The 19,498-nt window shown below is 34.0% G+C and overlaps 1 protein-coding gene across 2 annotated transcripts in view; it reads left to right on the top strand.

Moving 5' to 3' along the window:
- Taok1 (TAO kinase 1) overlaps positions 1-19,498 on the top strand; it is a 129,741-nt gene that overhangs the window by 54,183 nt on the left and 56,060 nt on the right. For both annotated transcript variants that reach the window (XM_077801163.1, XM_026388776.2), the window contains exons 3-7: positions 7,558-7,629; positions 11,229-11,330; positions 14,018-14,063; positions 14,598-14,694; positions 16,320-16,433. In XM_077801163.1, the coding sequence (XP_077657289.1) occupies positions 7,558-7,629; positions 11,229-11,330; positions 14,018-14,063; positions 14,598-14,694; positions 16,320-16,433 (431 nt within the window). The remainder of the gene's footprint in view (positions 1-7,557; positions 7,630-11,228; positions 11,331-14,017; positions 14,064-14,597; positions 14,695-16,319; positions 16,434-19,498) is intronic.

Here is a 19,498-nt window from a genome sequence, read left to right as displayed (position 1 = left end):
CTTTGACACATCCAAATTGCCAACAGTACTACTCTTGTGCTTAAGGGCTATTAAATCATTAATTGACCCAAGCATTGGATACTGTAGCAGTTACATCAGGTAACAAAAGAAGTTTGTTAAGTCATTAATGGGTGGGTAGCACATGCACCATGGATACTCTGGACAAAGAGATGATTCATTCATGTCCTGGGCAGGATGGAGAAATTACTCAGAACAGCACACAATTTAAAACTTTCAGAGAAAGTCTCTCTTTTGGCTTTGAGGAAGAGAGAGAGGATCATAAAAGAAGATCAGAGAGATCTTGGTTTTCAGTCTACATTTTAGTTCAGAGTACTGATCATATCAAATGGCCATATTTTGTGATACTGTTTTCTCAACAAGTTCCTGTTTTCAATTTTGAATGTATACTGAGGAATGGAATCCTAGGTTCTCTGTTTATCTTAGAGGAATTGTCAAACTGCACCATAGTAGTTGTACTACCAGCAGATTAAAAGTGTTCCAGTATCTCTACATCTGTGACAATGTTATAGTTTCAATTATGTTATTCTGATTATAGCCATCATACTAGGTGTGAAGATCTCATTGAGGTTTTGATTTGCATTTCTTTAATGACTAGTGATATTGAAGGTCTTTTCATGTGCCATTTGTATTTCTTCTTTGCCCATTTGTGAAATTGTTGTTTTTTTCCTTTTTCATTAAGGTGTAGAAGTTCTTTATACATATTCAGGGTATTAAATCTTTTTGGTTTTTTTTGGTGCAGTGCTTAACCCAAGGTTTCTAGCCTGCTGGGCAAGTGTTGTACCACTGAGTTATACTCCTAGCTCAGGATATTAAATCTTTATCATGATTTGCAAACATTTTCTCCCATTCTGTAGTTTATCTTTTCCTTTTCTTGATAATTTTTTTTAATATTGTTTTTAATTGTTGTTAGACCTTTATTTACTGATATGTGGTGCCGAGAATCGAACCTGGTGCCTCACACATGCTAGGCAAGAGCTTTACCTCTGAGCCACAACCCCAACCCTGATAAAATATTTTGATACATAGAAGTTTGCATGTCTTGGTCTTCTTTTCAAATGAGTTCACCATATTATCTAGGTTTATTTCTGAACTCTTGATTCTATTACATTTTTTTGTATGCCTACAATATTTTGATAGCCTAGAATATGCAAAATAGATGCACCACACTATTTTGTTTATTGTACCTTCGTAGTAAGTTTGATTTCAAGAAGTTTTTCTCTCCCAACTTTTTTATTCTTTATAAGGATTATTTTAGGGCCCATTAAAATTCAAATATTAAGTCTTCTAAAATCCATGAACACAGGATGACTTTCTAAATATATGTTTAGATCTTTAATTTTTTACAGCTGTATTTCAAAGGGTTTGTTTTTGTTTTGTGGTGCTAGGAATTCAAACCAGGACCTTATACATGCTAGACAAGTACTCTACCAATGAACTATCTCTCCACTCCCTATTTTTGAGTTTTAAATGTACAAATGTTTCACTTCCGTTAAATTTATTTCTAAATGGAATTACTTTCTAAATTTTCTCTTTGAATTTTTTATTGCTGCTGTATATAAACAAAGCTGATTTGTGTATTAATCTTGTATCTGACAAGTTAGCTGAATTTATTTGCTTTGATAGCTTTCTTTTGAATTCTTTGGAATTTCTATATTTAGGAGCACATTGTCTGCAAATGGAGCTGTTTTACTTATTCCTTTGAAACTTGGATGGCTTTGATTTATTTTTCCTGTCTTAGTTGCTCAGATTTTAACAGCTGTACACATTGCCTTATTTTCCTTTACTTCTTTTACCCTCAAATTGACAAAAAAAAAAAAAAAGGAATATAATGATGTTCATTACAGCATTATATTTAATAGCAAAAAAAAAGAAAGAATCTAAATATCTAATCATATGAAATGATAAGGCAAATTATGATAAATCAAATATATAATGAAATCTGGAGAGCAACTAACTATTATACATAAATTAATATAAAAAATAAGAAATTCCACAAAATAAAACAAACAATGTGTTTGTTTTAGAAAACAAATGGTGAATGACAGCATATATATATAAACTTATGTGTAAAAGATGTAGGGGCTGAGGGTGGCTCAGTTGCAGAGTGCTTCCCTGGCACATCTGAGACACTGAGTTTGATCGTCAGCACTCCACAAAAATAAATGAAATATAGGTATTACGTCCATCTACAACTAAAATATTAATATATATATGTATGTAGGATATAGAGTGATTCTTTCATCAGGGAAGCCATTTGATTCTAGACTTTTCTTTCTAGGGAGGTTTTTGTTTTTGTACTGGGGATTAAACCCAGGGGTGTTTGACCACTAAGCTACATCTCTAGCCTGTCTTTTTATTTCTTATTTTTTATTTTGAGACAGGGACTCATTAACAGGACTGGATAAGGTAGGCCTTACTAAATGACTGAGAGTAACTTTGAACTTGGCAATTCTCCTGCCTCAGCCTCTGGAGCCACTGGAATTACAGGTGTATGTCATCATGCCCAGCCTCTTGGGAGGTTTTTGATTACAGATTCAATCTCTCTCTCCCTCCCCCCCTCTTTTAATAGACACAATACCTTTATTTTTTATTTTTTTTAATGTGGTGCTGAGGATCAAACCCAGTGCCTCACACTGTTATTAGATCTATTGAGATATTTAAAAATTTTCTTGAGTTAGGTAATTTTTGGGTTTCTAGGAATTTATTTTTATCTGATTCATGGGCAATGGTGTTCTCATATAATCCTTTTTTGGCTTTTATGAATAAAAAAATTGCTGTGAACATTCTTATCCCAGTCTCTTTGTAGACTTACAATTCCATTTTTCTGCATAAATACTGATACTGGAATTGTTGGGTCATAGGGCAGATATAAGTTTAGTTTTGTAACAAATTTCCATACTTTTTCATCAAGACAGAAATTTTATACTCCTGGCAGCAGTGCACAAGAATTCTGTTTGCTTTATGTCCTCTCCAACCTTTGATGTTGACAGACATTTGAATTTCAGCCATTATGATGGATGTGTAGTACTCTTTTCTTTTAAGCATTTTTTAAATTTATTTTTTAGCTGTAGTTGGACACAATACCTTTATTTATTTATTTATCTATCTATCTGTCTGTCTGTCTATCTATCTATCTTATCTATCTGTGGTGATCAAACTCAGGGCCTCGCACGTGCTAGCGAGCACTCTACCACTGAGCCAGGACCCCAGTCCAGGATGTGTAGTACTCTTTTATATGGTTTTTATTTTGTTATGAGAGGGTGTCTCACTTTGTTGCCCAGGCTGGTCTTGAACTCATGGGCTCAAGCCATCTTCCCCACTCAGCCTCTCAAATAACTGGGATGACAGACCTACAACACTGTGCCCAGCTCAGTATGGTTTTAATATCTTTCCTTGATTGGTTATGTTGAGTGCCATTTCATGGGGTTTAATGGCTATTTACATATCTTTGGCAGTGTCTGTTAAAATATTTTGTCCTTTAAAAAAAAAAAGGCCCCATTTTTCTTTTTTGATTTGTAGGAGGAGTTCTTTTTATGTCCTAGCATTTGTCAGTACTCTTTTGTTTTCTATTGGTTAGGGTCCCACTGTGTGTCCCAGACTGGTCTTGATCTTGTGGGCTCAAGTGATTCTGCCGCATCAGCCTCTTGGGTAGCTGGGATTACAGGCATGTATCTTCATGTCAGGATACTATATGTTTTGCAAATGTTTACTATATTCAGTTAGGAGTTATGCTTAGTATATACCAGGAGGACAAATATGGTTGATTAACTTCTTCAGAACTTGGGAATCCTTCCATAATGTGTTGGGCTTTTTGTTCTTTTTGTTCTGGTTTGTCTGTTCTGTCAGTAACCCAAAGGTGGTATGTTTCTTTTTTTTTAATATTTATTTTTTAATTGTAGTTGTCAATACCTTTATTTTATTTATTTTTATGTGGTGCTGAGGATCGAACCCTGGGCCTCACATGAACTAGGCAAGCACTGAGCCACAACCATAGCCCCCCAAAGGTGATATATTTTTAAACCGTGTATCAGAAGCTGGTTTAGGAGAGATTGGCATTTAAGCATAATAGGAGATCCTGAATTAGAAACAAAATTGCTTTAAAGGACATTACTAAGACAGTTGTTAAATTTTTTAAAAAATATTTTTTAGTTTTCAAGATTTTTTTTTATAGTATTTATTTTTATGTGGTGTTGAGGGTTGAACCAGGGCCTCGCACATGCCAGGCAACAAACTCTACTACTAAGCTACAATCCCAGCCCAATTTGTTGAAATTTTAATATGAACTATGTACATTCAACTATATGTATGGATTATAGGATTATATCAGTGTTGAATTTCTTTACATACACACACACACACATACTCTCTTTTTTTTTTAATTTTTTTTTTTAAGACAGAGAGAGAGAGAGGAGAGGAGAGAGAGAGAGACAGAATTTTTTAATATTTATTTTTTAGTTTTCGGCGGACACAACATCTTTGTTTGTATGTGGTGCTGAGGATCGAACCCGGGCCACACGCATGCCAGGCGAGCGCGCTACTGCTTGAGCCACATCCCCAGCCCACATACTCTCTTGTAGATGGATGCAATACCTATATTTATTTATTTTTATGTGGTGCTGAGGATCGAACCCAGTGCTTCACACATGCTAGGCAGGCACTGTACCACTAAGCTACAATCCCTGGCCAGTGCCACATTTCTTAATTTGATCATTGTACTGTGGTTATACAAGAGAATGTTCTTGTTCTCAGGATATATATGAAGAAGTGTTTTTGTCTAATATCACATGACTCTTCAATAATAAAATAGTAATATGTATGTTTAGATAGAAAGTTCTAGAGTAAATGTGGCAAAATGTTTACTATGTATTTATTTATATAAGGGGCTGACAGTAGCTCACAGGCAAGATCCAACCTGTGACCCGCTTTTGCTCAGCTCCCAAACTAAGAATGATTTATACATTAAAAAAAAAAAAAAAAGGGACTGAGGGTGTAGCTTTGGTAGTCATGCACAAAGCAATGGGGTTTGATCTCAAGGACTGAAAAAAGAATATGCATGAGAGATTGTATGTGGCCCACAGAGCCTATTGCTGTCTTTCCCTTTATTGAAAAAGTTTTCCAATTTCTTGGATTGGAATTTTTTCTGTGTGTGGTGATGGGGATTGCACATGCTAGGCAAGTGTTCTTTTATTAAGCTATATTCCCAGTCCTAAGTTTCCCAATTACCAATATAGAGGAAGACATGACAAGGGATTATTGTGCTATACTGACTTCACTCTGTTTTAACACTTATATCATAAAATATATGCTGACTTAAGAAGCCAAAATCTAAAGTTATTGTCTTGTTGTCTGGGAAATACACAACACATAGAAAAGGAAAGTTTGAATATAGCCTAGACTATTTGCTGAAATTCCATTTCTGGGTATTCAGGGTATTCTGTGGTATCAGATAAAGCCATATGTGAATGTCTATTCTTCTGTTTTCTCCTTTCTGCCTACCTCCAACCCATGACAGTATTAAATGCAGTGTCTTGTTCATAGAGGGAAGACCTTCTCTTCAGATAACTAAAAGTCGTCCTTATAGCATGTCCTTGAATTTTCATTAATTGGCAGTAGGGATCACATTAAATTAAAAAATACTGTAATTGAGGCAGCCAGTATTGCTGTCTCATCAAGAAATCTAATCACAGACTGGCATCATAGTATTTGAAACCAAACCAGAGAGATATCCAAGAGGATTATTATCTGTAGATTGCAAGGAAGATAAACATTATCTTTCAGTCTCCAATACTTTAAATAGAACCAACACTATGTCAGTAGATAGGCCATAGGATGTGGAAATTAAAGAGCCAAAGAGAACACCTACTTAGAAAGTAAGTAGTTTGTTAAGAAATGTGGCAGAGGGCTGGGGATGTGGCTCAAGCGGTAGCACGCTCGCCTGGCATGCGTGTGGCCCGGGTTCGATCCTCAGCACCACATACAAACAAAGGTGTTGTGTCCGCCGAAAACTAAAAAATAAATATTAAAAAAAAAAAAAAAGAAATGTGGCAGACCACATATGTGATTGTATGTTGTCCAAATGAAAAGTTCTTTTCACCAGGCTCAGGAGACTGAGGCAGGAGGATTGAGAGTGCAAAGCCAGCCTCAGCAATAGTGAAGTACTAAGCAACTCAGTGAGGGCTGGGGGTGCTGGGGGTGTGGCTCAAGCAGTAGCACACTCGCCTGGCATGTGTGCGGCCTGGGTTCGATCCTCAGCACCACATACAAACAAAGATGTTGTGTCTGCCAAAAACTAAAAACAAAAAAAAATAAAAAGATTACAGATCAGGGCTGAAAATATAGCTTAGTCAGTAGAGTGCTTATTAAAAAAAAAAAATAGGGCTGGGGATGTGGTTCAGTGGTTGAGTTTCCCTGAATTCAACCCCCACACTCTCCTCCCCACCATGCCAGAGAAAAAAAGAAGTTCTTTTCACACCCTGTAAAATTGGTTTTGTAAAATTTACAAATTAAATTGGTACTTAACTTTCCATTTTGTGCTGTTCATAAGGTTTTAATGCCTTATAGGCATTATAGGGTGTACTACCTTTGTAAAATTAATGGGATAGCTTTTCTTTTCTTCCCCCTCACCTGAAAAGTTCCCCTGGTAACACTTTTTTCCATTAAAGACTGTTTTAAAGGTAATTGATTCATTTTGTCGTCTTTTTAATCTTTCACCATTGTTTTACTTGTGTTTTATTCTTTGGACCAGTATTAATAATGTATTCTTGCCTAGAAAGTTGTCCATTTCATACCTATAAATACTAGTCTTATTTTGCCTCTTTATTTATAATATTACTCTGTTTACCTTTTCCTCTCAACTAGGTTATAGGTTGTTTATTTTTCTTTCCAAAATACTAGCACCTGGATAATTTTATGAGTTTTGGTGTTATTATTTGTTGTTATTTTTCAAATGTTGTTTAAAAGGAAGGGTTTTAGTTCATTTTATTTTTTAAGTAAATTTTATTGTGTATATTTGAGGTTTATAAACTTATCAGATACTTGGAAACAGTGAAGTGGACTGAAATGAAGTAGGTTAACATGTCTGTCATCTTACCTTTTTTTAAAATATATATATTTATTTTAGTTGTAAATTGATTTTTATTTTATTTATATGTGGTGCTAAGACTTGAACCCAAGGCCTCACACATGCTAAGCAAGTGCTCTACCACTGAGCCACAATCCTAGCCCCATTTCACTTACTTTTTGTGTGTGACAAAGCAGCTATAACCTACTTATTTAACAAAAGTCCACAATATACTACAATTTTATTAATATTAATTTTCATATTACAATTAGGTTTTTAGACTTGTTGCATATCTTAAATATTTTCTATTTTCCATTCTTTGACTTAACATCTCCTTATTTCTTCTCCCACTTAAAGGAGTTTTGATGTCCTTTTTGACATAGCTGTTTATAAATGCTTTTATTCTCAAAGAAATGTTTGCTCAGATTAAATTTATTGATTTTTACAATGATCCTTTTAAAATTCTTTTTTTGAAGGCACGGGATGTGCGTACCAATGAAGTGGTGGCCATCAAGAAAATGTCTTATAGTGGAAAGCAGTCTACAGAGGTAGGTTAAATATGTACATTTTTATTTATATGTTAGGGAATGAAATACTATTTTTAATTGAAGACAAAAAGTTTGAAATCTTTTAGGAATTTTAATGTATAATATACACAAAAGTGTACAAGCTGGGCATGGTAGTGCACACATACCTGTAATCCCAACAGCTCTGGAGGCTGAGGCAGGAGGTTCGAGAGTTCAATGATAGTCTCAGCAAAAAAAAGCAAGGCGCCTAAACAACTCAATGAGACCCTGTCTCTAAATAAAATATAAAATAGGGCTGGGAATGGGCTCAGTGGTCAAGTGCCCCTTAGTTAAATCCCCAGTACTGCCCCCCCCCCAAAAAAAAATAACAGCAATAAAGTAAATATGTGCAAATCTTACATTTGTACCTGAATGAATTTTTCTTATTTAAGTATTAACGTCTGGCCAGAACAAAATGTTAATGGCAGCCCAAAAGCCCTCCTAACTTGTGTCCTCTGTTTTTAGGTTACTACTATTCTGATTCTTTTTTATTCTAAATTTGTTTATAAAATATAATCTCTCCCCCCCCCCCCTCTCTTGTGGTTCTGGGAATTCAACCCTGGGCTTCATACATGCTAGGCAAATTCTACACCTCAGAACTATATCACCAGCTCATAATCTACTTTTTCATGAATTTATTTTTTTAATTGTTGTTGGACCTTATTTCTGTTCATTTATTTATATGTGGTGCTGAGTATTGAACCTATTGACTTGCACATGTGAGGCAAGTGCTATACCACTGAGCTATAACCCCAGCTCCTCATAATCTGCTTTTTAAATCTAAAATTCTGAGAGTGTTTAATTTAAAAATTTTTAAAAGATTTTAATTATGGTGAAATACACATAACAAAACTTGCCTTCTTAAACATTTATAAATGTACAGTTCAGTAGCATTAAATATATTCCTATTATTTTGCCACCATTATTACTATCCTTCTCCAAAACTTTTTCATTTTGCCAAACTGAAACTCTATATTTATTAAAGAATAATTCTCCATTCCCCAGCCCCTACCAACTACCATTCTATTTTTCCCTTCTCTTATGAATTTGAGTAATGTAGGTATTCTGTGTTGGGAGTTGCCCCAGCTCCAAAGACTATTCTCCCCATCCCCCAGAAGAGCTGTCCAATGGTGAGCCCTGCTAACTCACATGATCCTTACCCACCAATCAGAACTTCCCCATCCCCCAAGAAGAGCCGTCCAATGGTGAGCCCTGCTGTGTCACATGATCCTTATCCAACAGTCGGAAAGCACCCCATGCCAACTGTTAAAACCATTCTGTCATAACTGTCAAACCACCCCTGGCTCTATAAATATGCAGAGCTGTTCCTCAATAAACGGGCATTTTCTCCGACGACGAGCCTTGTTCGTTCTTTAATTCTGTACATGGAATCATTTAGTATTTGTTCTTTTGTGAGTAACTTATGTCATGTAGCATACATCATGCCCTTTTTAAGACTGAAAAATACTCCATTGTATGTGTATCTCATATCAATATATTAGCCTTTCTATCTGTACACACACTCACACCTCACATTTATATTCGTATCATCTATAAATGGATACTTGGGTTGCTTCCAGCCCTTGGCTATTATTCATAATGTTGCTATGAATGTAAAATATTTCTTTTGCATCCTTACTTTTAGTTATTTCGGGTATATGCCCAGAAGTAGAATTGCTGGATCTGTTCTAAAGATTTTGGTTTTATACTTTTTTGGAATCTAATTTATGGTGAATCATGTTTTTGTGATGATCATAATTTGTGGGTATGATAATACTGTTAGGATTATATCATGGTTCATTATTTTGATCTCTTAAAAACTCCTAATATTTCTTGCAGGTTTAATTTTATTCATCATTGTATAAAATAACTTTAGGACTAGCTTTCATGTGCTGTTGATTATACTTAAGTCTAATAATTAATTAGTCATACCTAGAACAAAAAAGTTCATTTATAGCATCATCTATAACATATAATATTGGTTTCTTTTATGAAAGTTTTTTTCATTAGAGGAATATAATTTATAAGACTCTGTCTCCCAGAGTATTCAAATTTAAAATTTAAAGTTCATAAAATAGGTTTTCTGAATTTAGTATTTTATAATATATTGTAGTACATTGTAAACTATATCATATAATTTATTTTAAATTTTTATTTTGACATTTCATCTGAACAGCATAAATCATGTTTCAATGTTTTATTGTATAAAACATTGAAAATATTTTGTGTATTTGGTTGTGTGCTTGTGAAATAACATCAGAGATATGATATTAAATCTAGTATAAAACATTTCTTAAAGTTTTCTATTATACTACTTTCCCTGCCCTTAATTATATAGTCCTTATCAGCAGTAAAGCTTCAAAAAAACCAAAACAAGAACAAAAAACAGATTCCTAGTTCCTATTTCATACCTACTAGACCTCTAGAATTTCTTCATATGGATCCAAGGCCTTATTTCTTTTGTTTGTTTGTTTTTGCAATTCTGGAAGTTGAATCTAGGGGCCTTATGTATTTTAGGCAAGCATTCTACCACTGAGGTATATTCCTAGCTATTTGAGACAGTTTCACTAAGTTGCCGGGGCTGGTCTCCAATTTGTGAAATTATGTGTCACATGGGGCTGGGGCTAGGGCCCTGGGGCTCAGTGGTAGTGCACTTGCCTGGCACGTATAAAGTCAAGAGTTTACCTGTATTTCCTGGTAGATATTAGTGAGGAAGGCTCTTAGCAAAATGTGTAGGAAAAGGTTTTCATACTCTTGCTTTTCTGTGAACTTGCCTATACAATAACTAATTCCACTAGCATTTTAGAATATGCGTTTAGGAACTTAAATTTCAGAGAAATTATTTCATTTGAATTAAGAACGAAAAGAAGATTAACATTTAGAAGAAATAAGTCAGAAAACACAATAGATGAACTTTCTGGTATGTAAATTTAAAAAGTGGGTGCTGGGGAGGGTCTGAGGCTGTAGCTCAGTGGTAAAGCTTACTTGCCTCACATGTGTGGGGCACTGAGTTCGATCCTCAGCACCCCATAAAAAAAAATAAAGATACTGTGTTCATCTACAACTAAAAAATATTCATAAAAAATTTTTTAAAAAGGGGGGGATGCTGGGGATGTGGCTTAGCGGTAGAGTGCTTTCCTAGCATGTGCAAGGCCCTGGGTTCTATCCTCAGCAGCACATAAAAATAAGTAAAATAAAGGTATTGTGTCCAACTACAACTGAAAAATAAAATTAAATTAAAAAGTAGGGAGGTGAGTTTCACCTTGCTGCTGTCATTGGGTAATTGATGTGGTAGTAATTCTACAGTGGTATGGGCATAATACTGATTTTTCTTTTGGGAAAAAAAAATTACTAAATGTGTTACATAATTATCATCACATGCTTGATAGTATGTGAACTACCACAAATGAAATAATTTTGTAGATTATGCAATAACATTGTAAACTATATCATATAATTTATTTTAAATTTTTATTTTGACATTTCATCTAAACAGCATAAATCAAGCTTTTTTTCCTGTAGCTTTCTTAGGAAAACAAACTGTTCATATCTTTTTCCTTATTTCTTTTTTCTCCCCACAGAAATGGCAAGATATTATTAAAGAAGTCAAATTTCTACAAAGAATAAAACATCCCAACAGTATAGAATACAAAGGCTGCTATTTACGTGAACACACAGCATGGGTTGGTATCTGTCCTCCTTATTGTAATTTTCATTGGTTTTGGTTTAGAATGAATTAATTCTGAATGTCTTGAACTGATTGTGAAAAGGTATGAACAAACACCTGAAGTGTTAGCAAAAGCAGCATTTTCTAGAACTCATAGACAATAAGAGATAATAGAACTTTTGCAAGTTTACTGCAGATTTTCCTCCAGAATTCAGATGACTTTTATATATATGGTAAAGTTTCCTCTGATACTTTCAATGATACCATGTAAACATTGTGAAAACAGTCCTGTTAATTTAAAAATAAAAGTAATGTATCCTAGCCTAGCGTGGTGGCGCATGCCTGTAATCCTAATAGCTCCAGAGGCTGAGATAGGAGAATTGCAAGTTCAAAGCCAGCCTCAGCAAAATCGAGGTGCTTAGCAACTCAGTGGACCCTGTCTCTAAATAAAATAAAAAATAGGGCTGGGGATGTGACTCAGTGGTTTAGTGCCTCTGAGTTCAATCCCTGGTGCCCCCTCAAAAAGTTAATGTACCTTTTTAACATAAATGTATTGTAATTTTGGTGAAGTTCTGTGTGTTATGGTGAAATTTGAACTGATCATGATTATTTGGCTGAATAATACTAAAAGTATAGAATTGAAACATTTTGTTACAAGGAGTTTAATTTTGCCCTGTTACCATTGAGGTGGGATAATAATAATTCTATAGTGGTATAGGTATAATAAGTGAATCCTTCTTTTTTTTTTTAGCTGTAGATGAACACACAATATCTTTGTTTATTGATTTTTTTTTTTTAATGTGGTGCTGAGGCTCAAACCCAGTGCCTCACACATGCGAGGCAAGCGTTCTACACTGAGCTACAGCCTTAGCCTCTAATAACTGAATTTTTAAAGAGAGATTAAATTTCTTTTAAATAAGAATTACCCCTCATTTTGAATAAGTAATAAGCTACAGCTGAATATCATTTTAATATACTTAGATTTGTAGTGTTTTGTACTTGTTTGTTGGTACAGGAAGTGAGGATTGAACCCAGAGGCACTTAACCACTGAGCCACATCCCCACTTCTTTTTATTTTTTGAGATAGGGCATTAACTAAGTTGCTTAGGGCCTTGCTGAGTTGCTGAGGTTGGCCTCGAACTTGTGATCCTTCTGCCTCAGCCACTCATGTCATTGGGATTATAGGTGTGTACCATCACGCCCAACTTACATTTTTATTCAATTTGATTTTGGTGGTGGTGACTCCTAAAACTGAGTCTATGGTTAAAGAAAAAGCAGTAACATTGGGCAGGCTGACTTTATGTCTTTCAAATTTCTCCATCTATAAAACAAGGAGGTAGTAGGACCTAACTAAAAGGTTTTTGTGAGGATTAAAATGGTTAATATATTTAAAATACTTGGCACAGAGTGGTTCTCTGTGTTTTTTTTTTTTTTTAAAGAGAGAGAGAGAGAGAATTTTTTAATATTTATTTTTTAGTTCTCGGTGGACACAACATCATTGTATGTAGTGCTGAGGATCGAACCCGGGCCGCACGCATGCCAGGCGAGCACACTACCGCTTGAGCCACATCCCCAGCCCCTGTGTTTGGTTTTAAAAAATAAAATAATTTAGAATTGGGCTTGATGGTGCATGCATGTAGTCCCAGCTACTCTGGAGACTGAGGTGGGAGGATTGCTGAGCCCAGGAGTTCCAAGACCAATCTGGGCAACATTGTAAGACCCAACTCAAAAAAACAAAGAGACAAATTAAGTTGTCACCTAAGCTTTGTACATATATTTTCAGAGAACAGAGTTTCCTTTCTTATTTTTTTTTAAGTTGGATACAATACCTTTATTTTATTTACTTATTTTTATGTGGTGCTGAGTATCGAACCCAGTGCCTTACACGTGCTAGGCGAGTGCTCTATCACTGACCCACATCCCCAACAGAGTTTTCTACCTCCTACCAATAATCAGTTTTGTTTTTGTAGTCTAATAGTAACAGAAGATCTATATTACTTTTTAATTTTAATTAGTAATTGCATATGAAATGCACAGCTTATAGAAGTGATTACATGTTGACATTATTAAAAGACAACTATCTCCTCATTAGCTTAATTTAATATTTATTTAACAAACTGATAAATGTGCAACTATTTTTTTATTTCTATCCACTATTATTTATTTAAGTCTAAAAAGACTATTTTATTTTTACTTTATTTTGTTTATTTATTTTTATGCGATGCAGAGGATTGAACCCAGGCCCTCGCACATGCTAGACGAGTGATCTCCTGCTAAGCCACAATCCCAGCCCTTATTTTTTTTAATTCTTTTATTTTTTAAATATATAACAGCAGAATGCTGATTTTTTAGTTGTAGGTGGACACAATATCTCTGTTTTATTTTTATGTGGTGCTGAGGATTGAACCCAGTGCCTCACACGTGCTAGGTGAGCACTGTACCACTGAGCTACAACCCCAGTCCCCATCACAATTCTTATTACACATGTAGAACACAATTTTTCACATCTCTGTTTGTATATAAAGTATGTTCACACCAATTCATGTCTTCTTACATGTACTTTGCATAACTATTTTTTAAGGTAAACAATACCTAGTTTGTTTTACTTCAAAGCATCCTTTGGACCTCTGGGCAAATTAATTTTATCTCCACTGGAATAATTCTGTATATTTTAATGTTTTTGTAATTTTTCTTCCTGTGTAGCTTGTAATGGAATATTGTTTAGGATCTGCTTCAGATTTATTAGAAGGTAGGTTTCCTTTGATTATTTTTTTTTAAAGCATTAACAGTTAAAATGATAGTTCAGTTAGAGATTATTTAAATAATGTTAATACAAAATAAACAATAATTTCTAGAAAGAGTAAAATTCTTAACTCTCTCCAGATTCTCAGTATGTTATATTATCCTTATAAATACTACATAGTGTATAAAATAAACAAGTTTTCACTTGTGACTTTGCAAGCATTTTTCTGGATTCTTTGTCACTCAGCTTCCATTCAAAACAAAGATAAGTGAGAATAAATGGAAAACTTCTTTTTTACTTTTGTTTTTTATAATAACAAATAATTTTTTGATATTTTTGACTATGAGGGATATTGACTGAGAATTATACTTCAATAGCTAGCACAACTGTATACCAGTTATAAAGGTAATAGACTGTTTTAGCATCATAAGACTTCTCTTATTAAATGTCAGACTACCCATATATCAGATATATAAGTTTATTTTTTTAAACAAAAACTTCTGTGTAGTAATTATTTTCAAATGCATTCTTAATTTTAAGTTCACAAAAAGCCATTACAAGAAATGGAAATAGCAGCAATTACACATGGTGCTCTCCAGGGATTAGCCTACTTACATTCTCATACAATGATCCATAGGTAAGTGCTTTGAAAATTATCACAGTGACAAGCAATTGTCTTATTGGATTTATCAGCCATATAGTTTGGTAACCCTGACATGTTTGTTGGTTATAGCCAAATAGAATTGTATAAACTCATTTGTTGATTGTTCATAAATTCAAAATAACAGTACTACATTTGATCTCTCTGTTTAGGATAATTTTTATCTCTGTCTCCTGTACTACTGGGACTTCTAAAGTATATGCACTTAGTAGACTTATAGTAGAAATTTAATTATAGAATCATTTAATTTGCAAATGGAAAAGATATTTGGGATCAGATAGTCTTTTTCTTTTTACAGGTGAAAAAAGCCAGTGCCCCAGTTTTTGACTATAATTTCCCAAAGTTTGCAAAAGCCAAATATATTAGAGATAGAACTTGGCAAATCTTTGTCTTCTTAGTAACTGATACTGCTATATTTTTCCTGTTGATTTCATGACATGGACAAAGACTATGCTTTTGAGCATTAATCCTTGATAATAGATAGTAATTTTGAAATTAAACCACTTTATAATGCATTTTTGGCACTGTTATTGGTTTTGACTGTTTTAGGTAAAAAATAGTATTTTTAATTATTTGTTTGAACCAGGTAGTACATATTAGACTAGGTAATAGGGTCACTGTGAATTAACAGATTATTATGTTTTTAGTAGAGACTAGTAAAGTTCAAAGGAAATGCACTTATTAGAACATGATTAACAAGAGTTAGAATTAGAACCTAAGATTTTTTATTGACTTAAAAGTAGTTCTCTGTGTACAAGATCTCAGTTTCAGTCCCTTAGCACAGAGGGAAAAAGTACACTCCTCACTTAAAAAAAAAAAAAAAAGTGAAAATAGATTTTTTGCTATTATATGCACTGTGACAAGAGGAAGGAGAATAAATCCACTTAGTATTATATGTATTATAATACTTCAGGAATGAATAAGTGCTTGGAAATTTAGTTTCTCTTTTTCAATTGTTGAAAGGTTAAGTGTATGTTCCCGTGCGCATTGGAATGCAGTCCCATCATTTAATTATCCATAATTTTCTTAATTTGGATGGATAGTATGTTTGCTCTTTCAGAAGGATAAATTTGAAAGTAAATTTGGGATCATTAATAATACATTATCCATATGTTTCAATTTTTATTTCACATTGAGTCAGGAGAACTATATTGAAATTTGAAAAAGATATGAATAAACCTTAAAAAAAGAAAAAACAAGTTTGGAGAATAAAGTTTTTTTGTTCTTTTTTCCCTTTTTTTCCTTTTTTTTTCCTTTTTTTAAGCATAAGTGGGATACTCAGAAATCTTACACATTGTGAAGGGGTTATTAGCCAATTAAATTCTGTTTTGAAAACCATTGTTTGTTTTTGATAAATAGACTATGTTGCAGTTACCTGTCTGTCATTTTTAAACTGCTATTTATCTTCTCTTTTAGAAAAGTTAATATATTTTAAATTCTATATTTTTTGTTATCTAATCTTGTTATCACAATTGTGAGTTATCCCAGCACTATTTTTATTTCATTTTCTCCATTTAAAAAATTCTTAGTTGATTTGTTTCATTTTAAACACAATGTAATGAAAAAAAGACAAATTAATTTTCTGTGTTCCTTAAACTCAGAGATATCAAAGCAGGAAATATCCTTCTGACAGAACCAGGCCAGGTGAAACTTGCTGATTTTGGATCTGCTTCCATGGCATCCCCTGCCAATTCTTTTGTTGGAACACCATATTGGTAAGAATGTTTCTATCTGTATTGATTCTCATAGATGTCATTTTGGACATTTTTACTTTGAGTATTATACTTAATTTTAGAGTGCTGCCCTTTTTATGTTTTTGTTTATTTGTTTGTTTTTTCATCTATGCCACATTTGCTTTCCTATTACTATCTTTATCAAATATTGGGTGTGGGAGTGAAAAAAAGTGAATAAAATTCAAGTGGAGTAGGAGGTGGATATGCTAAATGGTAAATTGTATGCTTTCTTTAAATTTAAGACAGAGTATTTAAAGTCTGGTAACTTCTGGGTCCAATGACTCACATCTGTAGTTCCAGCCCCTTGGGAGGCTGAGGCAGGAGGATCACAAGTTCAAAGCCGGCTTCAGCAACTTAATAAGACTTTGTCTCAAATAAAATACAAAAAAGGGCTAGGGATGTGGCTAAGTGGTTAAACAATCCAGGGTTTAATCCCCGGTAACAACAATAACAACAACAACAAAGACTGGTAGCTGATTTGGAATTTTGACTCAGATTTGTTTTGTTTTGACTCATTAGCATGGAGGATTTCAGATATATATGTAAAAGTGGACAAAAGTATGATGCTTTTCTTTCTTTTTTTTTTTTTAGTTGTAGATGTACACAAACTTTTATTTTGTTTATTTATTTTTATGTGATGCTAAGGATTGAACCCAGTGCCTCACACTTATTACACAAGTGCTCTACCACTGAGCCACAATCTCAGACCCTGATTTTCTTTTTTAATATACCAATTACCAAACAAACATTATCAATTCTGCTTTGTGTACTCCCATTTCTTCCCATCCCAGTTATTTTTAAGGAAATTCTAGACATCACCTAATTTCTTCTGTAAATAATGCAGAATGTATCTGTCAGCAAAAGTTTGAAGGGAGGAACTGTGGTTATAGCTCAGTGGTTGAGCGCTTGCCTCCCATGTGTGAGGCACTGTGTTTGATCTTCAGTACCACATTTAAAAAATAAATAAATAAAAATATTGTGTCCATCTACAACTAAAAAAAATTGTAAAAAAAAGTTTGAAGGGAATAATTTTCAGATCTTTAACTTCCATATGTATCCTTTTTATATTCATTGCATCTTCTTTCTTGCCTGCCTTTTAAATCATCCGTTTCCTACTGTATAATGGAAAAACTTCTTACCTATTTTGAATATTATAATGATGCATTGCTCTGGGGTGTAAAAGCCTCAGAGGCATACTGGAAAGACATTTTTGAGAATGTTGGGCGTCTATGAGAAATACTGAAGCATCAGGACATACACTAATGGCAAAGCCCTCACTCTTTCTAGTTGTCTTTTTTCTTTTCTTTTACTTGACATTTTCTTTCTTTCCAATAACTTATTTTCCCTCTGTCCCTCCTTTCCTTCCTTCCTTTCTAGTATGGAATTTGGGACCTGAGATGATGATTATGGGAATACATAAAATTTTTTTAAAAAATTAATATATGCCTTATACTTACTAGGCAAGTGCTCTGCCACTGAGCTACAGCCCCAGTTCACATTAAAATGTTTAAATTGCATCAAAAAATGAAGTTGGACCTCTTTATGACAGAAAGTGATTCTGATTTGTCTAATTGATATGATCTTCAGGTTAGCTTTGCTAATTAGGTTTTATGGCAGTTTTGTGTGTGTGTGTGTGTGTGTGTGTGTGTGTGTGTGTGTGTTTTCTGGGATTAGAACCCAGGGGTACTCTGAGTCCCAACTCTCTTTTGTTCTTTATTTTGAGATAGGGTCTTGCTAAGTTGCCCAGGCTGGCCTTGAATTTGCAGTCTTCTTTCCTCAGACTGCTGAGCAGCGTGGATTACAATCCACGTGCCACCACTCCCAGCTGTATATGACAGTGTTTTTAATGAATTAACTAAACCAATTCTGCAACTCCAAGTTTTAAGTATCTTTAAAGCTCACCTATAATATACAATATTTGTATACAATGAAATTTATAAAAATGTAAATATCAACCCCAAAATGTACAATGGGATGAAAAAAATTTTTATAAATTCTAGGAGGCAAATACATTAAAAAATTTGAAAACCACTGCTTGTATAGGATGTTAGTCTATACTATATAGAATCCTCATCCTCTGTTTAGTGAGTTTTCTGAGCCAATAATACTTCTTAACAATTCCCCATTTTATAAATTGGTGATGAATATTTGATGATAAAGAGGGTCTAAAATGACCTTCAATAAAAAAATATAAAAATTACTCTTGAAATTTGATTGATTTAGAAATTTCCTAAACTTAATTAAATATTTTAAAGAAATCTCATTTAACACCCAGTTATTGATAATGGAAAGTTTAGTTTATTAACATACTTGTTAATTTTTATATAGTGTATTTGGAATATAAGAACGTGGTGTTTATACTGTTAGACACACATACACACATACTGGGGATGGCTGTCCATCTTACTGAAGTAGTTAGTAACTCTTAGGTGTTCATCTGTGCTTAACACCAAATACAAATGAAGTGTTAAGTATATTAGACTTAGCCATGTGTGGTAGTAGATGTCTATAATCCCAGTGACTCAGGAGGCTGAGGCAGGAGGATCACAAATTCAAGGCCAGCTACAACTTAGTGAAACCTTAAGCAACGTTACAAGACCCTATCTAAAAAACAAAAAGGCTGGGGAGTTAGAGTGTACCTGGGTTCAATCCATAGTACCGCATATGTAGACACACAAAAGAATGTTAGGTTCTAGTTGTAGCCATGAATTGGTTTTCATTTTAAAACTTAAAAACACATAAGAGAGAGGTTCTCAAAATGGGGGAATGGAGGAAGTTGTTTTCGTGGCTGCTCCATAGAGTAAAGCCAAGAAAGCATGCAGGTAGACTGTCAGCCAGGTGGGTTAACAGAAAGACGCGTGGGCCTTTACTGATATTTAAACTGGATATTCAAAGCAGATTGGGGACTCAGGAGGTTGGATATAATAAAATAAGGAAGAAATCCCCAGTAGCACAGCCTCAGCAGGGCTGGAAGTACCAGCCAGATCCGTTCTTCTGTGAGCATAGCAGAAAGATAAGGGAATTAAAGAAACCTGCATTTTTAGGAG

This window comes from Urocitellus parryii, chromosome 7 (assembly GCF_045843805.1).
Source record: "Urocitellus parryii isolate mUroPar1 chromosome 7, mUroPar1.hap1, whole genome shotgun sequence".
NCBI classification, from domain to species: Eukaryota; Metazoa; Chordata; class Mammalia; order Rodentia; family Sciuridae; genus Urocitellus; species Urocitellus parryii.
This window is presented reverse-complemented; position numbering and strand designations above follow the sequence as displayed.